The sequence below is a fragment of the Nicotiana tabacum genome, chromosome 22 (genome assembly GCF_000715075.1).
Source record: "Nicotiana tabacum cultivar K326 chromosome 22, ASM71507v2, whole genome shotgun sequence".
Classification (NCBI taxonomy): Eukaryota; Viridiplantae; Streptophyta; class Magnoliopsida; order Solanales; family Solanaceae; genus Nicotiana; species Nicotiana tabacum.
The window spans coordinates 15438256-15460639 of NC_134101.1; the positions used below are offsets into that span (position 1 = coordinate 15438256).

Consider the following 22384-nt stretch of genomic DNA (forward strand, 5'->3'; position numbering starts at 1 on the left):
TTGACGGTATTAAATCACTATATATTTGTTACTTCCAAGTTCCACCAACATAAATACCGAATAACTCTGTTCATAAAAGTTATTGGATCATTTGTTCCATTCACATTCACTTCACACAATATCAAAGCAAGTCAAGCACCTTTTGTTCTTATTCGAACCAAATATTTCCCATATTCCTTTTTTTCCCTAAGACAAGACAATCACATATACTGACTGCCACCTAAAAGTTCGGTCTCTATTTGTTCTCATACAGATATTTTTCTGCAATTATGTCACATATTCTCATTGCCAAAATGTTTGCACGAGTTTACGTAATTAATCACGTATCACTAATTCACTACTCACAGAAGTAATATTTGAATTCGAATTTTGAAGTTATATAATAAACTACTACCAACAAATTTATTGCATGATTAGTACAATGATTCCATGATAATTACTGGAGCATTATATACTTATTAGATATTTATTACATTTTCTCTAATGTTTTTTATGCAGATCGTTTTTAACTATTACTCCATGATTTATAGTTGTACTTTAATATAATTATCAAATATGTATATTTTATTTTAAGAAAAATTGAAAAATCTTTATTTCACACAAAAAATTTAGTACTTTGACACTCATACTCCAAAAGCAGTGAAGTTTTCGGAGCATTTTTTTTATTTTGTTTTAATCCACTATTTTATTTACATCCTAACGAGCCAGCTGAAGGAAGGTCGCATTGGTGCTGATTTCTATATCCTGTGGCGTCGGAAAGGAATAGCCGGAATAGAATTTGAATCCTGGGCTCCCACAATTTTCACCAACTATAGTCTATATTGACTAAAATTGTAGTTTTTGGAACGTTATTAACATGTAGATAATAAATATAGCTCTACGAATTAACATGCTCAAGTGCTTTTTGCATTTTTCTTCACCAGGCCAACATACCAAGGGTGGATCGCACCAATAAAATTGGGGTATTATCAATTTGGGCTCGCGCCAGAAACTATTTATATCTGGTAGCCGAAAAAGTATATAAAAATTGTATAATTTTTGTATATAACATATAGAATGTATATATATACAAAAAATATACAAATTTTATACATTTTTTCGGTTATTATTTTTATAGCGACTATACAACGTCATTTTTCCAATAAAATTTGGCATGCTAAGACATGAAATCGTTCTCTTCAACACTATTTTTATTATTCTGCCAAAGAGTTTTTTATTCCATTACAAAAGGAAAACACATCTTATGACGAGACTCAATGCTGCATCCTCAAGGATCAACATAGGCAAATAGGTTTCAAAGTTGGTTCACACCCTTTTGGTGTCTTGCCTTTTCTATTGACTGTTGTAGCGGACTGCTATTATAGTGACATATGTGATTTCCAACTGCAAACAATGCAAACAAAATCAGATTATGATGAAATTGAAACAATAAAGCCATTTAATACAAATGTTTCACATAGGGAACAATCAAACAGCTCAAGATTCTTACACTTCTGAAGCTGACAAACTCTGGCTGAGATCGATAACAAAGGTACGGATTTCCATTGGGGCAAGCTCTACCACCAGCTTTGTAGGATCAACGGGCTTCCCTCTTGGCACGACTGGCGAATCATTAGGAGCCTCTGCTTTCCACTTTAATCTTTTCTTCTCCATTTCCTCTCTTCCTTGGTTGGCAGATAAACTCATCTCTTTAATCTTGTTTATCTGGAACAAATTGTTTTAAGGAATATTAGTAGAATCAATTGAAACTTGTTTTCCTAATTACAGCCAAGAGCTAGGCTGTGGAGGCATGCCTACTGTTTTACCTTTTTCTTTGGGAACAATCTTTTCAATTCTACACTTGCAGTGGTGGATAGATCCTTATCTTCATCAACCTAGTAAAACATAGTAATAGTTTAAGATTCGGATTGGAAGCTTGGACTTGGAGCTATTAAGACAGAGAAAAATCAAACTACAATTTTGTAACAGCGAATGTCAATTGCCCAAGAAATGAATGGGGAAGAATCCCAAACTTAGGCACGTAAAGTCTCTGTGTGTGTGTGTGTGTGTGGGGGGGGGGGGGGTTGTTTTTGGGGGGAAGGGGAAGAGGAAGAGGTTTCTATATCGTCACAAGAAGAAATCCATGAACCTCGTATAAATGAGCCAATCTGAGGAGGACTGTGTGATCTTGAAGCTCCTACATTTACCAAAGAAAAAGATAAATTGGTAGATAACAAATAAGAGTGCTACACACAGAAATTGCTTCCAAGGTAGCACTAAATAACACTTCAGATTGCCGTTAACTACCTGAAGGGTGATTATTGCAACATTATCAGGCAGACTGTAAGATGGATCTATCCCTGTAAAGGTTGGAACTTGTAATTTTGTAAATTTATCCCCATCCTGTAATTATGAAACATCAAATGAGATTACAGAGGAAGCTCATTGGCAACGACAAAATACTGGACTTTCCATAACCTGCTCACTAAAAGCTAAAAGCAATGGAGAATATATCTCCTGCCCAAATGACCTCCGCCACTTAGCTCCCTCCCCAACAGGATCAACCCTGATATAGTACTTGCCTTGGACCTGGGGAAATATGTTAACATGCTTAATGAGTCAGCTGCAAATTTGATTTAACATACATAAAACTAAACATTAATTACAAAAGGGTTTCAGAGAACGAACTTATGGGGAAACATAGGATGGGGAGCATTCGAATTACTACCTACCCATGCTCCAAAAGACAAAAAAGAAGATAAAAGTCGGGGCTACCGACCCACGTCATAAAACAAACTTACTTTTTAGGAAAAAAGTAAAACAACTTAAAATGAGTAGCCACGTATAAAAAACGGATAGAAATTAGCAAACAATATGGTAATGGTATTGTATCAGAAAATGAAGCTAAAATTATATATATATATATATATATAGACACACACATATTTGAGAGTATAAAATCAAAGCAATAACATATATGAAGCCAAATTGAAATCTACAATATTCCAGGAGAGTTATTGCATTTTCCTTTACTCTCATACGGAGAAACTAGAAATTTAGTAGATATTTTGAAGACGTCTTTGAAAGTTTATTAGCTACTTATGCTAACATACAAAAGTTTACATCAATCCTCAATCTCTTAAACTTCATGCGCAGAAAATTGCATGCACCGTATAATAACTAAAGCAAATTGAGTTAATATCAATCCTCAATCTCTTAAACTTCATGCGCAGAAAATTGCATGCACCGTATAATAACTAAAGCAAATTAAAGCCACAAGCAAACTGGAGTATATTGTGATGGTAGACAGTGCTCACAGTCAAGCCCATGCATTTTCCAAGAGCACAAACGGTTTCATTCAGTGCTTCAGCAACACCTCTTCCATCATCATGGAGTAACCTCCTATAAAGAAGGAATGGACAAATAATTTACATTGAGATTCTGCTATTGGTAACTTCAAATACTGACGAGTTAACAGAAGAAAGATGCAAAGAGAAGAAGAGATAAACAAAGGTCGAAAAAATGAATAGAGCAAACCGGTGAAGCATTAGCTCCAATTGACCATCAACAAGGCTGGATCCACCTACAGATCTATCAACTAAAACTGAGAACTCGTTGCTGTTGTCTTTCAGGAACATTCCAAGATTGATCTGTAAGAGATAACCCAAAATAACATAATTAACATCACCAGTAGGTATTCTAGCACAGTTTATCCGATAAACAGGCTGCTTTACAATAAAGATTTGAGTTCTCTGAAAGAACTTTTTTGCAAAATAAAGAAATACATGTACATATAAGAAGTTCACAAAATTAGGAGGTGCAAAATTCCCAAGCAGCATTGTGGAACAAGGACAAAGTAGAACATATGGAAAGTCAAATGAATACGCACCCCGGCCCCACCTTCAACCAAAGAAAGAGGAACTTCTGCACTACTTCAGATTTCGAAATGGTTTGCCACAAATATTTTTTAAAATTTTCCAGAGGCAAGTTTAGCTCATTATCTGGATTAAACAAATAGTAGATTCAAATTTTGACATGATACTTTAATATCATAAACAAATGCAATCATAGATCAATTTTTCAAGGAAAAGAACATTTAGAAAATTTTGAAGTCTACTAACATACAGGATAATAATTTCCAGCAGCAGGCTGGTTCACTTGAAGATCCCAATCAGCTCTATAATCTCGAATCTGCAGATATAAATGGAAGCAAAAATGTCATTTTCTAGTGACGACTATTATGCTAGAGGGAGAAAATTCAACTCACCCTTTTGAGGAAATCACGTCCATTAGAATCAGTATAAAATGTTTTGTTGCTTTTGATGTCAGTTTGAATATGAGTCACCAGCTCTTTCCCAATTCCATTGTCAATAGGTATGGGGCCAACCTGAATTCAGGAATGCTTAATCACTGGAGCTTTGAAAGCTTTGCAATTCCAAGAATTTTAGATATCTTATCCCGACCAGTAACAGAGATGATGCAGGTGAAGCAAAAATAAGATTTAACTTACAGTGAACTCAACTTCAACGTGCTCCTTTTCCTTGTACACTCTAGTGATCTGCTCATTTACATGTTAAATCTGTGTGAGCAACATGATTAAGTTGTTCTCAAATGGTTTGACTATCATGAAAATATATATATTGTTCACTTGACCAGATAAATTTCATATTTTCCAAGTAGAATATCCAGAGACGGGCACAGATAGAGATAGGAAATATTGTCACCCAATGCTCCTAGACATTCAATGGGATCGCATCCAGAATACATTTGTATTAGTTTCTACCATTCGTATAATATAGTTACTTCATGTATACTTTTAAAGGGCTCAATGCATCACTGGTCGTCGTTGTTCTTACATTGTAATTTTGCTGTGAATAGGACACAGAGAACAATATAGTGATAAGTTTGTAAAAATTCTTCGATATTAATTAATGTAATAACCTGATATATCCATGAACTAATATTTTGATGAACTTCATCAAGCAGTGGACCTTGTAGAATGGTAACTGGAACCTGATCAAGCATAAACAGCTTTTAGTTAATTTTATATTGCGCATTCGATGCTTTAAAGGGCCCTGCTTACCTTTTTTTCAGAGTTGATGGGGAATGAACCATTTGGGCGAAATACATATGCTCCAGAAGCCTTGAAAATTCAGAATAAACGTTTTAGTATATGTGCGCGTCAAATGAGAAAATAAGAACAGTACTGAATCATCAGATTCTACAACCTGAAGGTCTTTCCAAGCATCCTTGCTTCCATCATCTGCGGAATAATAACTGAATGATTGCTCCAGAGAGCTTCTAACCTTCATTCACAATATAAAAAAATAAGTGAAATATAGATATTCCAATCAGCTGCTCACAACTAGAAGCCAGAAGCCCGCAGCTAACAAAGCTATATAATTCTACTGACATCAAAAGTTTTATCGTGTGAATGTCCAGATCTACATTGCTGGTTATTATAGAGAAACGGAAGAAGTTTAAAACAAACAGATAACGGCCATTTGAAATAGGACAAGCATATAGTGGTTGGCGAACTGAATTACCTGGTTTCTCTGGTTAAAATATTGAGTGAACTTCCCTCCATTTGCAGAATATAACACTTTCAAGTTCCCCGGCCCCACTTCTACAGCATCACTTTGACTTCCATCAGTTCTGTGGAACGTCTGCGGTATTGAAGCAGCGACTGCATGTGTAATGTGTACAAGAAGAGATTTATTTGTCAAGCCTCTGAACAATTGGAGACAATTACAATCATCCGTTTGCATGTAATTTTTGTGATATGCCAATCAGATGCTGAAGAACTGGAAGCTATTAAGACACCAGCTTGCATTTTAACTTTCATGATACACCAATCAGATGTCTAACCTGCTCGTTTACCACTTGTTACAACATAGGAGTTAAAGCCCAAAGGTGGAACGGTAGCTCTAAACGCAAGCCAATATTTGGGGCTTGAAGTAGGGGATTCACCAGCATATGCTGTAGCATAATAGTTCCTTATTGCTATTGAAGCTTTGACTATTGGCATAAGCTGTGATTCAATTTCTTTTCCAGTGGAATCCTGAACGATGACATTTTCATTGACAACCTGGTCCAATAGTTTAGGTAAAGGATGAGCAGAGATGTCAGTGATAAATGATAAGTTATCCATTGTATGCATAAATGTTGCCAAAAGTGGCAAATAACTAGGACTATCATCTATACACACCTGCACCCAAAAAGAGGAGAGGGTAATTCTGTGCCTAAATAGTTGTATCAATTTTTTCTTTCTAGTTTACTACTTGTACTTCAAATATATTTTTCTTATAAATTCTTCTTTTCATTTGGAAAAACAAGAAAAATTTCATATCACTGAAGCAAGAAACCAGGAGAAATGAAGTGCTGGGAAGGGCTTAGCCTGATTATTCTTCTAAGATTTTCACCATTCATTTTTAAAAAAATCTACTCTTTTGGTACAACATGACTTCATAAGAATCTACAAATAAGCCCCTTTGGAGTTTTGCTTTGGCCCCTTTAAAAGATTAATCCCCAAGTTTACACTAGTCTCAACTCCGACACCTTTTTTGGGGCTAATTTCATCTCAGTCAACATGTTACTAAACATCATTCTAGGAGATTGATGAGTCTATGCCACAAACTGATGCCATTTTCCACATATGTATTGATAACCCTGATACTTAACATATATATATATACTTGTTGCATCATTTGGTCAGATGGGTAAACTGACGCTGATTAAGTATATGCTTTTGTGCATGAGTTGAGAGTGCATGGTGAACGATTGCGATCTAAAGAACTCTTAAATACTGCCATATACCTACTGCTGCTGCTCAATAGTTAAATGAGAGGATATATTTTTGTGCAGAAAGACTGAGAATCAAAGCAGCAGATAAATTGTTTAAAATGCATAACCTGGGAAAGAAAAAGATCAAATTACTCACAGGGATTCTGATAACATCTGTTCTTTTCCACCCAAGAGCATTGTACACGACAACCACCTACATAAGTGAAAATTGATGATTTGAAAAACTGCCCTTTACTAATGTAGGGCTTTAGGTAGTGTTCCTCACTTCCCACCACACAGAAATTTATGTGAAAATTTTCAAAACTCGAAAGTATGAAAAGCTATAGGAAATCAACTACTCACTAATTTTTTGCCAGGAGCAAGATCAGCTTCTGATGGGGGGCAATAACTTATATTCAGCAGTGGGCACTGGAAGAATAGAAGCAACAAAAAGAGTTAATTATGATATAATAAATATTAAAACACCAAAACTGCTTGCTTTAGTATCAGTTCTGCAGCATATGCATAGTATCTCGGAGCCAATCCAGGACACCAACTTGCATGTACATGAATGAATTCCAACATCAGATGCGATAATGTATTCAACTGTAGTTGGATAGGATTACTAGGGGGAAAACATGTGGGTATAGCTTCATTATATTTTTCATGAATTTGACTAGTAAAACCCTTAGCCAACCCCGAGGTAAAAGGCAACATAGAATAGATTTTGACTAGTTAGATCTCCTATTTATTGTTGATGTAAAGGAAAAATTGTTTTACTAGGTGCACTCAATGCCCAGGAAGTAAAAAACAGAAAGCACCATATGTTTATGTAGCAACGCATATCCTACTGGAAAATGACTTTCAGACAAGCTTATTCACTGCTACAGTAACATTCATACATATATAATTAGGTATATGTCTCTTGAATATTGGCCAAATATTTTAAATAGTCGAATTTGTGGAAGCTCAAACAACTGAAAAAACCGAAAGAGTACTCCCCATCCATTTCCATTTACCGACTTTAACCTGAATGGAGATTACGGGTAAAATGTTTTGACAAATTACTATATTGAGAATATTAGAAGATTTTTAAAATTACTACTTTCAGGGGGGAAAAAGAAGAAGATAAAATTTGGTTTTATAGATGTCAAATCAAATTTGAGGTAATATAAATTAGTATTCGTTTATATTAGTTTGATACGTCAGGAGAAACTTTTGCCCTTTTAGGGAAGTGGTTAACTTCTTGAACAGATTAAAATGGAGAGTAACGAAAATGGGACAGAGGGCATTGCAGAAAATCCTATAAAGACATGCACTATGAAGAATCAAGCAAGCCTATACTAAAGAAAGGGCTCCAAATGTTTGCCTGCTTGAAGTTTATGCTAGGATTCTTGCATCCAGATGCTGAAGCTGACTCCACCATACAAGCAAGTGAATTAGACACTAATTCCTCAGCCTGCGAGTAGTTTTGGGCAATTTTAATCATTTGAAATAGAATTTGAAGGAATACATAGCAAGCACAAGGTTTTCTTAGTAGTTTGGAGCAACCTCACCTGCTTATAACCTATGAATAGTCGTTTTGCATAATCATCAGCAACATGTTGCTTTGAAGTGCCACTGACAGCATCATGATGTTGAGCAATTGCTAGGGCATCAGCCAACAAATCAGTTGTTGGTCCTGTCTCACTTCTTCCTTTAAAGAATTCCAATTGCCGTGCTGCCTATTACACAGCAGAACCAAGTAAGAATTACATATTCAAAATTCTTCAGATGGTGCAGCATCTTAATTTCAAGGAATAAGCAGAATGGCCTACCAAAAAATATCCACTCATCATTCTAACATAAAGTTTCAGAGCAGGCCTACTTGTAAAGTATCCAGTCCAATAAGCATTAATACGGTCTGCATACCTGATAAAAAATACGCATCAAGCGCCCAAATACTGAGATTAAAATGACAATAAGTACAATGCTTATATAAAAAGACACTCACGGAAAATAGTCATCCGTCTTGAGAGGCCATGACTTATCCAAAGCATGTTTCGCATCAGTATAAATTGAAGGGGTAGAATATAAGGCATTGACACGACCATCCTGTGAGCATGTGCTAGTTGTCAGTTTGACCGAACAGTTAAGAGATATAGTACTTATATATAAAAAAATTATCTCATAAACCTAGCATCACCAGAAATGTATGCCTTTCTTTTTCAGGCTATCTTACTGATTTCAGTCCTATGAGATATGCATATACAAGAAATGCCATGTTCCCCTACTGATAGTGTCTTCGTGTTTTGCTAACAAACATGCCAATTCTTGAATCTCAATCCTTAAAGAAACAATATGTTGGGCTAAACCAGCCCAAACATATTCTAACATGGTGTGATACTGTCCGCTTTGGGCCAAGCCCGAACAGTTTTTTCCAAAAGGTCTCGCACCATTAAGAGTAACCCTACACCTTATAAGCAACTTCCCAATCTTTTCAGCTACCAATGTGGGACTTTGGTCGCACACCCAACACAATAGTTCTAGGATGTTCAACCAAAATGGTAGGAAAATACAGCGTACATAGTTGTATGTGATTTTTTGAATTCTGAATTACAGCAATGACAGTGGAAAACTAACTTGGTTCACGTAGTGAATGAGCTTGTCCATATTCCGGAACCATGTATGAGCATATTGGTACTTGAAATCAGTTCCCATGGTCCACATTATATGATTTGTGCGAGTAATATTAGCCTGCAAGGAAACAAGAAAAATATAAGTGTGTGGGATCTCCTTCGAGAGAGTCTAGAAACGAGGTTGGCATCAACAGTAATATTGCAATCTCCTTAAGTCTTTACTATGAACTTTTTCATTTGACAAATCTTTATTGAGATAGGAAGTCTGACACATATTCCATGTACAGTGCAACGAAAAATAATAAAAAGATAATAGACTCAAAACAGCCGATTACAAGTCAAGAAGCAATGTGGCTTGTATTTATGGTGGGTCTGAAATACCATAAGATGCATTAAGCATGTCATCACATACAAAAACAACAGTATGGCATGTTTAACATCTCCCAGTCTTTAACTTCAATTCCCATTCCTACCCTCAACTTGGTTATTATCACAAAAGATAAAAGCAGACTGTTCACTAAAAGCAATTTGACACTCACGTGAGCTGAGAGTGGAACTTACTTGTGACAAAGCAGCAGCAACAAAATCATTAACCCGCTCTTGGACATTGTAGTCAAACAGGTTGACATCATCCTTCAGTAAATAAAGAAACTCATCATGTTGCATGTCCTCATGCAAAAGTTTAAAAGCCTACTGCCTTGCTCCTTCAAATTTACCTGAACAGGGGGCGAATCATCATTGACTTCAAAGTAAAATCTGCTGGGAGGTTCATAATTCTCAGGGAATGCACCAGCAAATATCTGATAGGAAATAAAGGTAACATCTTTATCGGAAAGGCAAAACAAAAGGTAACACTGATTAGCAAAACAAAATTTAGCGTGCAAGACATAAAAATGAGGGAATAACTATAAACATATATCACCACTCTTATAGACAAATTGGAAAAAGAAACCATACTTGTGTGGATGAACCAAGGCTTTTAGAACCACGCCAGATGACCTCAAGGCTCTTCTCAATTTTCCTCTTCGCTCTGTCTTGGTAGTCTATGCGTCCAAAGAAAAGAGAGTCGAATCCAACCTAAATCAGTAAAAAACACGAGATCAACATAATTGTTTAACTGTGATTGGATTTTAGTTACACCTTCTCGGCAGAATGTTGGATGATTTCTTATACTTCAAAGGCCAGCTCATTTTCAATGAACCAAGCAGGAAAAGTTACAACTAATCAAGCTTTCAATGGAAAACAGTAATGCAGATTGGCACCTCAGTTCCCAGAAGGTATGCCTGAACAGCGGAATGTCCAAAAGGGTCAATTTGCCAGCCAATTCTAGGAGTAACATTGAACTGTTCTTTGATGTATTTGTGCCCTAGAGTTGTCTGATCTATCATGTCAATGTAATGTGTCGCTGCCTCATCATGCATGCACCAACCCCCATTTCTGCATAAATAATAAAAAGACTATGATATGTAGATGCACTCCAATACAGAAAAAATAATCTACCGACTTTTCACACAAGACATCAAGATCATCTGGAGCACTAAGCAGCTTTAATCCATTGTAATATGATATATCTGGTTGATGTTTGCTTTAAAATATGTGCTTTAGCTTTTGTTATTATATACATGAACTCAAGTTGACCCGAGTTGACAAGCTGTCTGACTGTGCTCTGCATTCCAGGGCTCTGGTTCCTCCACCAACGCTGGAAAAAAGCCTACATTCCGATCCCAAGGAGTAAAAAAAACAGTATCATCAGTATGTCCCAGATACAAACACACACACACACACACACACACACACACACATTGAGAAGAAGGTGATAGTCAGGGCTTGCCTGTTCGACATAAATGAACTTCCGGTTTTTATCAGCCAATAATGCTGGAATCAATGAATCCAACACATTCTCAACACAAGCTCCCTGCAATATTATAACTCAAAACTCTTATAACCATAATAATCTTAAAACCAACGCGCACTCAAACTGTTGATTGTATCCATTGAAAATGATACATTTTTACACTATCAGTGCAATTTATCAGTTACTTACCATATTCTCAACTTACTAACTCACACCGCCTATTGAGGTAACCAATAATTGGCATTTAAATAACATGATAATAATGTAAACTTTATCAGCATATAAAAATATTATATATCACTAGTATGAAAAAAGAGGTACCTGAATTGAATTGTTGGAACCAACATAGTACTGATCGACAGTTTTCAACCAGCCAACATCATCATGAGTATGAGGAACTAAATGAACATTAAGTTTCCCTGGAACAATGTCCTGTGATGTATTGTAAACCATATACTTCGCTTCCACTGCCCACAACCCACAAACCATTAAAATCAAGAACCAAGCTTCAAACTTTGCCATATTTTTCATTTCACAGCTGCTGAGAACAAAACGCCCAAGTCTTTATAAATAGCCTAAATTTGTCTGCAAACCAAATTGTGCTAAGATTAATTGGAAAAATAAAATAAAGGGTAGTTTTCAAGATTTTGTAAATTCTTCAGGAAGTCATGTTTTTTTTGCTAATGATTGTGGATTTGCATATGATGATGTTTCTTTGCTTAGGATTGACTTGGGTACGGACAAAGCTAAGTGTTAATAATGGATAGTGAAGGACCAACTCATTCAGTTTCAGTGTTTATCCATTCTAGTACTACGTCGTATTTGACATTAAGTTCTTTTTTCCTTTAAACTTTATTTCTCTTTTTGCAATTTTTATGGGACAAAGAGAAAAGGCTAGGTCTTTCGTGCTGGATGCCATTGGAGCTGGTAAATGTAGATATCTTTCTTCTTTTAAAATTGATGTGATTTCAAAATTGTTAAACACAAGGTACCTGATTTTTGGTGAAAGATCTCTGCTTTATTTAAGAGTACTCCTTTATCTCGTAAAAAATAAAGCATTTATTTATTCTATCGGGTCCTTTTTTATTTGGTAAAAATTCTGACACATCCATTATAAGAGTTATTCATAACATTAATTCTTCTTATTTCTTTCTTAAATAAGTAATTAATGATTATATATTTTCTTGGACTGGCAAATATGGCGTTGAAAAAAAAATGCCTTCTTGATTTTTTAAAGTAACAAGTAATGAAGTAATTAATATAGAGGAAACTACATAAGCTACCTATTAAAATTAAAGTATTTACCCGTCTTTACCCAATGTTAAATATATTATGATATATATCTTTCTAACTAAAACTAATTACTAGTCTACCCATCCCCAGTTTTGTTTGACCATCCAATAATCTTTTCTTCCCATTTTAAAGATCCACAATCATGTAAATACCAATATAAACCTCCATCGACGTTGCCAAGAGCACTACACCGTGATAATCTTCTTCTCAACTGATTATTAGTCATTATCACATAAATAATGGATGTAATTTCAAATATGAAAAAAAAATTGAAACTCTATATGAATGAGTTCAAAATGCCATATATGATTTTTCATAGTGTTTTACTGTTGAAATTCCTTAGTTATTGTTCTTTGATGTGTAAATTTTACCTTTGATGCTGATTTTCGGAGATTTATTGTAAAAAAATAAAAATAAATCCACCATTAAAGGATCTTGAAGCTTGAAATTTATAACTTGGTTTGTTTGAATTTTTTATTATTTTGATCTGATCCGGTAGGGGGGTGTGTTGAAAAGTTGATCGGAGGTTGTAGCTAAAGTTTAAATCAATTTGGTAGAGATTTTGCAATAGATTTTAGAAATTTGGGTTGAAATATAGTTGAACTAGTGAAGAAGACAAATTTGTATTGTATACCCAAATAGTATACAAATATACCATTTTGGTATACAATTCATTCCAACATATACCATTACAATATACAATATAATATAATAGTATAGTATATTGTTATAGTTTAGTCCTTTTTAAAATTTCCCATTGGGTCTTTTTTTTTAATTTTTCAACGGATTTCTCATGGTTTTTCAATTTTTTTCTTAAGCCAAAACATTTAGTTTGAATATTGATCGGAGGTTTGGTTGAAGTTTGAGACAGTTTGGTAAAAAGAATTTAGAGATTTTTGAAATTTAGGTCAAAATTGAGTTGAGCTAACGAAGAAGACAATTTTGTATTGTATACCAAAATGGTATAAAATTATACTATTTTGGTATACAGTTCATTTCAACAATATAATGTAATAGCATATTGTTTTAATTTGTTCCTTTTAAATTTTTTTGAAAATTTTCTTTGGGTCCTCTTTTAACTTTTTAACAGAGTTCTCATATTTTTTTTAAAAAAATTCTTAAGCCAGGAGAGATAAGATTAAGAATAAAGTTATCCGAGACAAAGTGGGAGTAGCCTCCGCGGAGGACAGTATGCGGGAGTCGAGGCTGAGATGGTTCGGACATGTTAAGAGAAGAAGCATTGATACCCCTGTTAGGAAGTGTGAGAGGTTGGCCATAGCGAGTTTAAGGAGAGGTCGAGGTAGGCCTAAGAAGTACTGGGGAGAGGTGATTAGACAGGACATGGCGCTGCTCCAGCTTACTGAGGACATGACTCTTAATAGAAGGGTGTGGAGGTTGAGGATTAAGGTAGAAGGTTAGTGGGTAGTTTTTAATTGCTCACCGATAGTCTTAGTAGTACGCATGTCCCTTCATATTCTTAGATTTTTATTACGTTATGTGGTTTTGTTCGCTTCAGGTATTGTATCCCCTGTTGCTAGTATTTGGTACTAATTATCCTTTATATCTCCCTTTTTCTTTTCTCTTCCCTCTTTCTTCCTTTCTTGCTATCCACTTCTTATTATTACCTTCCTCAGCCGAGGGTCTATTGGAAACAGCCTCTCTACCTTTTAGGTATGGGGTAAGGTCTGCGTATAGACTACCCTCCCCAGACCCCGCCTGGTGGGAACATACTGGGTTTGTTGTTATCGTTGTTGTTGTTGTTGTTGTTTTCCTTAAGCCAAACTATTTAGTTTTAATATTGATCGGAGGTTTTGGCTAAAGTTTGAGTCAATTTGGTGAAAATTCTGGAGTAGATTTTTAAAATTAGGTTGAAATTGAGTTGAACTATCGAAGAATACTAATTTGTACTATATACCAAAATAACATACTATATACCATTTGAACTGGCGAAAAAGAATTTGTACAATATACTAAAATGATATACTATATACCATTTTGGTATACAGTTTATTCCAACTGTATACCATTACAATATACTATATAATTTAACAATATACTATTATAATTTGGTCGTGAATTTTTTGAAATTTTTATTGAGTTCTTTTTTAACTTTTCAACGGAGTTCTAATATATATATATATATATATATATATATATATATATATATATATATATTTTTTTTTTCTTAAACCAAAATATAGAGTTTAAAATATTTGATTGGAGGTTGTGACTAACTTTGAGTCAATTTGATGAAAATTTTGGAGTAGATTTTTAAAATATAGGTTGAAATTAAAATGAGCTATCTAAAAAGACTAATTTGAACTATATATCAAAATAACTTACTATATATCATTTGGTATATAATATTTATTTCAAAGTGTATAATTTATTGCGTTGAATTGGCGAAGAAGAATTTGTATTGTATACCAAAATGATATATTATATACCATTTTGGTATACAGTTTATTCTAATGATATACTGTTACAATATACTATATATGTAATAGTACTATTATAATTTGGTCCTTTTAGAATTTTCTGAAATTTTTATTGAATTCTTTATCAACCTTTCAACAGAGTTTTCATATTTTTTCAACTTTTTTTTTAAACCAAAATATTTAGTTTAAAATATTTGATTGGAGGTTGTAGCTAAAGTTTGAGTCAATTTGGTGAAAGTTTTAGAGCAAATTTTTTAAATTTAAGTTGAAATTGAGTTGAACTAGTGAAGAAGACCAATTTATACTATATATCAAAATAACATACTATATACCATTTTGGTATATAATATTTAATTCAATAGCGTATAATTTATTGCAACAACATACTATTACAATATATAGTATAATATAACAATGAAGTTAAATTTGGTATTTTTAAAATTTTTCAAAAACAAAATCAATGGGTCCTTTTCAATTTTCTAATAGGGTTCTCAATATCATATACCATGTCAGTATATGATATATAGCATGTGGGTATCATACTATACTACAATAATATACTTCAATTGCTACTAATATATTATTTTTGATATACTATATGCTAAAGTAAGTTATTTTCTAATAATTAATATATAAAAAATATAAGTAAATATAAATAAATAAAAATAACAAAAATAAAGGAGCCAAAAATATGTGCAGAATTCGATTAGGTAAAAACGAAAATTAAAAATGATTTGAAATAATAATAAATGAAATTAAAAAATAAAAAAAATAAAATAAGCAAAAAAGAGAAGAGAAAACAGTTATAATGTATAAGTTGTTCTAATAATTGAACAAAAAAATATATATTATACCAGTTATATTAAAAAAAAGGTGAACAAGTATTTACTATATAAGTTATCTTTTCTTATTGTATAAAAAAAGAATAAAAAATTGGAAAATAAATAAATAAATGAAATTAGATTATGAAGAAAGAAAGAAAAAAAAGAAAAAAGGAGTTAAATGAAATTAGAAATAGAACAAGAAATAAAGAAAATAAACAAATGGAACAAAAAGAAAAGTAAAAAAATTAAGAAGAAGCCAAAATTGAGTGTAAAATTAAATTATAGTAATAGTAATAATAATAATAATAATAATAATAATAATAATAATAATAATAATAATATGATCTAGGCAAAAAATAAATGAACAGTAAAGGAGAAAAAAGAAAAAAATTAAGGAAAAAGAGAAAAGAAAGAAAAGGAGGAAAAAAAGAAAAGAAGCACAGAAATAAAACAGAAAAGGAAAAAAAGAGGAAATTACTCACCAAAACTACCACTGGTAGAGAATATAATTAGTTTGATGAGTAGACAAGTAAATGGGTAGTGAAGGGTAAATAATTTTATTTTTGTGGTTAATTGTGTCATTCACCCATTAATATATTGTATGAAGAAGGTACCATTGTAATTGTTTGACCCAAAAAACTAGATCTAGGTTTAAACAATTAGATTCAATAAAATAAAGTCAACCTTAGCCAATGTTAATATATAAAATGTATGTTTACCGATTTTTGTAACAAGATAATATGTGTGTTTGACCGAATGACAGTAAATGTAAAGAACATTAACAATATTCAATGACAGGAAAGAAGTCTGATACCAACTTGTCACGGCCCAAAATCCTAACCTGGCGTGATGGCGCCTATCTCGGTACTAGGCAAGCCGACAACATCAATAACCCACGATTTCTTTTAAATTTAAAAACGTAACGTTTAATATAATACCAAAGATCTAGCAATTTCCGATACAATTCTCCCAAAATCTGGTGTCACTGAGTACATGAGTATCTAATGTGAGTACAAGTCTGGAAAATACGGTCTATAATAGTTTGAGACCAAATACAGTAAACAAGGAGATAGAGAAGGAGAGACAAGGTCTGCGGAATACGGCAACTACCTCAAAATCTCCTGAAAGTCAACTGCATGAAATGATCAACACTCGCTATGTTCAGGAATACCTGAATCTGCACACGAAGTGCAGGGTGTAGTACGAGTACAACCAACTCAGCAAGTAATAATAATAACTAAGGAACTGAAGATAATGACGAGCTACACAGTCATAGTTCACTTTCAGTAGTTCCAGCAAAGAATAGACATGCTTTCAAATCCGGCAGTTTAAGTCAAATCAATTTTATACAGTTCAATTTCAAGTAATCCAGATATAAATTCTTTCTGAAATTTCACAACAATGACAGATAACAACCAAGTGCAACAACAAATACAAAGCAAGTACAGCCTCTCAGGCATCAGTCACTCAACTTATCACAACAGCTCAACCATTCGGCTCTCAGCCCTCAGCATTCACACTCAATGGGTACCCGCGCTCACTGGGGGTATGTACAGACTCCGGAGGGGCTCTTACAGCCCAAGCGCCATAATCTGCACGGACAACTCACGTGTTGTACGGACAACACGTGCTATAATATCCTGCACGGACAACTCACGTGCCATAATATCCTTACCTCACCGACAGGCCCTCGGCCTTACTCAGTCCTCAACATCTCAAGTCTCTCGGGCTCTCAGGAATCACAAAGATCAGCCCAAACAAAGATAACATAGTATATCAATAAGTGTCCAGAAAGACTGAGGTATAATACGCAAGAAAATCAAGACTGAGTACAAGACAACAATTAGCAAATAATTCAACAAGTACGCGACCTCCACGGGTCTCAACAATATTATAACATAGCCTAAGCATGATTTCTAACATGATTTATAGTCAAATTTCTTCAACACATAGAGATCATATCGCTAACAATAAATTATTCAACTTTATAGTTTTTCGGGACGGACCAAGTTACAATCCCTCGGTGCACGCTCACACGCCCGTCACCTAGCATGTGCGCCACCTCCAAAATAATCACATGATACTAAAATCCGGGGTTTCATACCCTCAGGACCAGATTTATAATTGTTACTTACCTCAACCCGTGTAATTCTTTATTCCGCTATGCCCTGTCCACGAGAATTGGTCTCCGAAAGCCTCACATCTAGCCACAATTAATTTGATTCAGTCAATACCAATTATTGTAATTAATTCCATAATGAGATACTAACTTTTCCAATAAAATTCGAAATTAACTCAAAAATCGCTCGTGGGGCCCACGTATCGGAACCCGATAAAAGTTACAGAATATGAATGCCCATCCAACCACGAGTCCAACCATATAAATTTCACCAAAATCCGATATCAACTCGACCCTCAAATCTTCAATTAAAGTCTATGAAGATTTCTACAATTTTCAACCCAATCCTTACCCATTTGAACTTAACAATCCTTCCACAACCTTATTGGGATGTATACATAATACTCTTACACCCAAGAATCATACTATTAATCATCCATCTTTACTCCAAACCTGAAATTGAAGAATTGAGGAAAGAAATTCTTACCTCTCTGAAGCACTAGCAAGATCCTTGTGAAATCTTCAAACCCTGAACAAGAATTGATGGATAAATGACTAAGTCTTCACTTTCTCTCTCTCTAAAATGCTCTCACCTCTCTCTAAAATATCAGATGAAAACCCTTCAAAATGACCCCAATAGTGTTTTATAAGAATGGGGTCGGGTTTATAAAACCAGAAAAATGAAGCTCCGGAACAGGTTCTGCGGTCGCATATAATGGTTATGCGGACCGCATATCGATCGCATAATCAGTGTCCAATACTGGCAAACATTTGTCTGTGCATGCGGTCACTATGCGGCCCGCATACCTGTTCTGCGGTCGCATAGTGACCGCAGAACAGTTATGCGGTCGCATAGTCGATCGCAAATTTCATCCAAACTGGTCCTCTTCTGCCTCACTTCTGCGGCCATTATGCGGCACACAGAGTGATTATGCTGTCGCATAATGGACCGCAGAAACGTATTTTTCCGCCAAAAATTTTCCTTTACTTCCTGGTGTATTGTTCAACCCAAAAAGTTCGAGCAGCATAGTGATTGATTTACCTTTGTACTAATTGATTTACCTCGACACCACAAAAAAAAAACCTTGATTTCCTTAGCAAAAATTCTCCAGGTCACTACACATATGTCAACATCCGGTCAACCTTTTCAACTAAATTTCAAAACTTTGGAACTAGGTGTTCCAAATCATTCAAAAACCTCACCGGACCTGAACCAATTACCCCTGGTAAGTCACATAACAAATGTAGAGTATAAATTGAGCAAAAATAATGGGGAAACAAGGTTATAATACTCAAAATGATCGGTGGGGTCGTTACAATTAAATAACAATAAATAGTGATGTATGGCATTTAAGTAAATAAGATATCACGACCCAACTGGAGGGTCATGACTAGCACCCGGGCCATACTTGCCGAGCACCAACGTACATTTTATCTAACCTTCCTTATTATCTTTAAGGGCCGACAAGATCAATATAAATAGTAGACATGGATCATGAACATCCAACAATGAAAGATAATGTCATGAATATACATAACATGGGACGACAAGACTGTCAAGAAACTATATATAAGGTACGAGCTACCATGATGCCATGAAAGACTATACAACAAAAATCAGCCGACAAGGCATTCTAAACCATACATAAGTCGACACCTGTCTATGAGCCTCTAAAGGAACATAAGTGCTACAACATTGCCGGAACAGGGCCCCGACATACCCATAATGTCTATAACAAAAATGCATACCAAGACCACGGCAAGTCCGGAGAAGGGATCTCGCCAATAACCGCTGAACTGGACAGCCTACTGTGGTGGGGGAGCTACGTCTGCCTGTCTATCAGGACCTGCAGCACGACATGCAGCGTCCACAAATAAAAGGGACGTCAGTACGAATAAAGTACTGAGTATGTGAGGCAAGAAAGCATAAGTAAGAACAGTAATGTAAACAGGGATAGAGAATATACAACCTGTGACATCTGGGTACCTCTGAGGGCTACTGACATGAAATACATGATACATACATATATATACATAAACTTTTAAAATATACGCCTTTGTGGGCATCACCATCATCATATCGTACCCGGCCATAATAGGCTCGGTAAAACGTACCCGGCCATCATAGGGCTCGGTAGAATCATACCCGGCCACGTGGAGCTCGGTAAAACCCAACTGATCAGTGGTTGCACAATAGGTGCCGTACCCGGCCGACTATAGCGCGGCTCGGTAGAGTAAAATAGATACATATATATGATGCATGCTGGACTCATTGGAATCACATTTTGAACCTTTCAGAGTGACATAAGGTTGGTATCCTTCGTACACGTTATTAGGATTAACTCTTCATTAAGAATCTTATAAGAATCAGGAACTACCAACAACATTGATAATATAAGAATAAGAGAAGTAACATCAATATCAATCGTTTCATAAGAAGGGCAGCAATGTAAGTACTGCTAGCTTCTAAGAGTAGAGTATCTTTGGGAGCTTGTTCATTACATTATGTACAATCGGAGTCGTGTAAAAGAATGAAGGGGATAGCATCACATACCTTGTATATACTGCCCAACCTCAAGCTATGCAAATGTCACGACTCCTTAGTCTACAATAAGATAAATGACACTATCATTATCGTTTAAGCGTCGTAACTATTATGTATCGACCACAACCTATTTTACGATGAAACGGACAGCACCTCCCCTATTTATATGACTTCCCACAAGTCAATACAATCACCAAACAGCCCAAACAACATCATTAATAATCATATTGAGCCTCCAAAACAGTCCACCAACCAACAACATTACTACCAAGCCTTTCGATATATATTTCACAAGTTCTAGCTTCAACGACTTAGCTGCAACTTGGATAATCTTAAATATATATAGAGTAAGAGGTTCCTTACCTTTAAACAGAAAGAACAACTCCAATTTTACCTTAATTTTCCACGAAATATCCCTTCAATTCTGCCACAAGAACAAGGAAGTGAAACTAGCAATTAATTCGGGTTTTTCGGCACTAGAATTACTTTAGAAGACTTGAAATCACCTAGGGTTGATATTAAAAACTTGAAGGTGTATTTACAGGACATAAAACACTTAAAACAACCTCCCACACGAGCTGGAACAACACAAAAATCAGCAACAACAAGAAGAACAAGAAACTTACTAGCGCCACGGGATTCCCGACATTTGATTTGTGTTGTTTGCCCTTTGTTTGGGTCTTGGATCATGAGAGAACCTTGAGAGACTGTTTTTAGGGTTATAAGGTCTGAATATACTGAAAAATAATGACTTAAAATGGGGTTGAGGTATCTTATATATGTCCATATGTCTTAAACCGCCTTTGTGGGCCCCATAGAGAGCAGCTTGGCGCACTCTCGCGAAAACGCGAATATCTCTCTATTCCGAGATCGTATTGACGAACGGTTTAATGCGTTGGAAACTAGACTCATAGATCTTCAATTTGATAGGTAGATCACCCCATAATTCCAAGCACATTGGGAGAAAAATGCAGTAACATTTGACCTAAAGTTTAAGTAAAATTATAAACCTAAGTTGCGACAACTTTTATCGACTTTTGTTTCATAACTCGCTTGACTTCAAGACTTATGATGCGGATATTATATGATTCAAATACATTAAAACAAGACCTCTTGGGACAATTAATCACCTCTAGTGTTACCCGAAAATACGGGTTACAACATCCTTGATTCGTTTAACTTCAAATACTTGTTAACCACTCTTATACACCCTTGTATGGTTTAAGACCAATAGGATTAACTTCTTATCATCTCAAAGATAATCTCTTCTTGGATTTACGTTGACTAACTTACAGCGTGATCTATGGTATGCGAATTTGGGTTGTAACACCCTCTCCCCCTTAGGAACATTCGTCCTCGAATGTAAGGGTTTATGGGGTGTCTAACTCATTGTGGATTCCGACGGAGATTTCCGGCTGAGTTTCCCCTATAAAATGGACACTAGCCAAACTTGCAAGCAGTTAAACCTAACCTATGGCCTTACAAGACTATACAAAGCATTATGGATATGTACATTATCTGCATATTACCATTTTGTATTAAAAAAGAGTATTCACAAGCTATTGCTTACCTCATAGAGCCGTTTCACCTTATAATGCGTCCTTCTTTCCCCCGGCATCCTCGTTATCTTCACTCTGGAATAGGTAAGGGTATTTAGACTTCATCTCCTCTTCTGCTTCCCATGTCATTTCTTCTATATTCTTGTTCCTCCATAATACTTTCATGGAAGCTACATCCTTTGTTCTCAGCTTGCGGACTTGTCGATCTAATATAGCCACTGGCACTTCATCATATGATAGATCCTTTGTAACTTGTACATCTTTGATAGGGACGACCCGAGAAGGGTCTCCAATACATTTCCTCAACATAGATACATGGAATACCGGGTGGACAAATTCCAATTCAGATGGCAATTCTAACTCGTAAGCAA

At 35.1% G+C, this 22384-nt stretch overlaps 1 protein-coding gene across 1 annotated transcript; it reads right to left on the bottom strand.

Annotated features, from left to right (window-relative positions):
- Positions 1-1172: 1172 nt before the first annotated feature.
- On the bottom strand, positions 1173-12081 carry LOC107788691 (putative alpha-mannosidase At5g13980). The gene is made up of 30 exons (XM_016610396.2): positions 11557-12081; positions 11212-11295; positions 11003-11091; positions 10643-10817; positions 10338-10457; positions 10097-10180; positions 9942-10013; positions 9385-9498; positions 8756-8856; positions 8580-8673; positions 8319-8486; positions 8132-8221; positions 7126-7191; positions 6920-6976; positions 5848-6067; positions 5526-5665; positions 5208-5285; positions 5063-5122; positions 4921-4992; positions 4490-4537; positions 4247-4366; positions 4105-4170; positions 3517-3629; positions 3297-3381; positions 2458-2568; positions 2287-2382; positions 2129-2176; positions 1806-1874; positions 1490-1704; positions 1173-1383 (listed from the first exon to the last, which is right to left on the bottom strand). The coding sequence occupies exons 1-30, from the start codon at positions 11764-11766 to the stop codon at positions 1359-1361; spliced, it is 3090 nt and encodes a 1029-aa protein (XP_016465882.1). The 5' UTR covers positions 11767-12081; the 3' UTR covers positions 1173-1358.
- Between the last annotated feature and the right edge of the window lie 10303 nt (positions 12082-22384).

What these genes read in the sequence shown, in the direction of transcription:
- LOC107788691 (XM_016610396.2), bottom strand. Translation starts at nt 11,766, where the DNA reads ATGAAAAATATGGCAAAGTTTGAAGCTTGGTTCTTGATTTTAATGGTT. An exon ending in GCCTTGGTTCATCCACACAA is followed by an intron (nt 10,181 to 10,337) that starts GTATGGTTTCTT and finishes ATTTCCTATCAG; the next exon opens with ATATTTGCTGGTGCATTCCC. An exon ending in CTGCTGGAAATTATTATCCT is followed by an intron (nt 3,630 to 4,104) that starts GTATGTTAGTAG and finishes TATCTCTTACAG; the next exon opens with ATCAATCTTGGAATGTTCCT.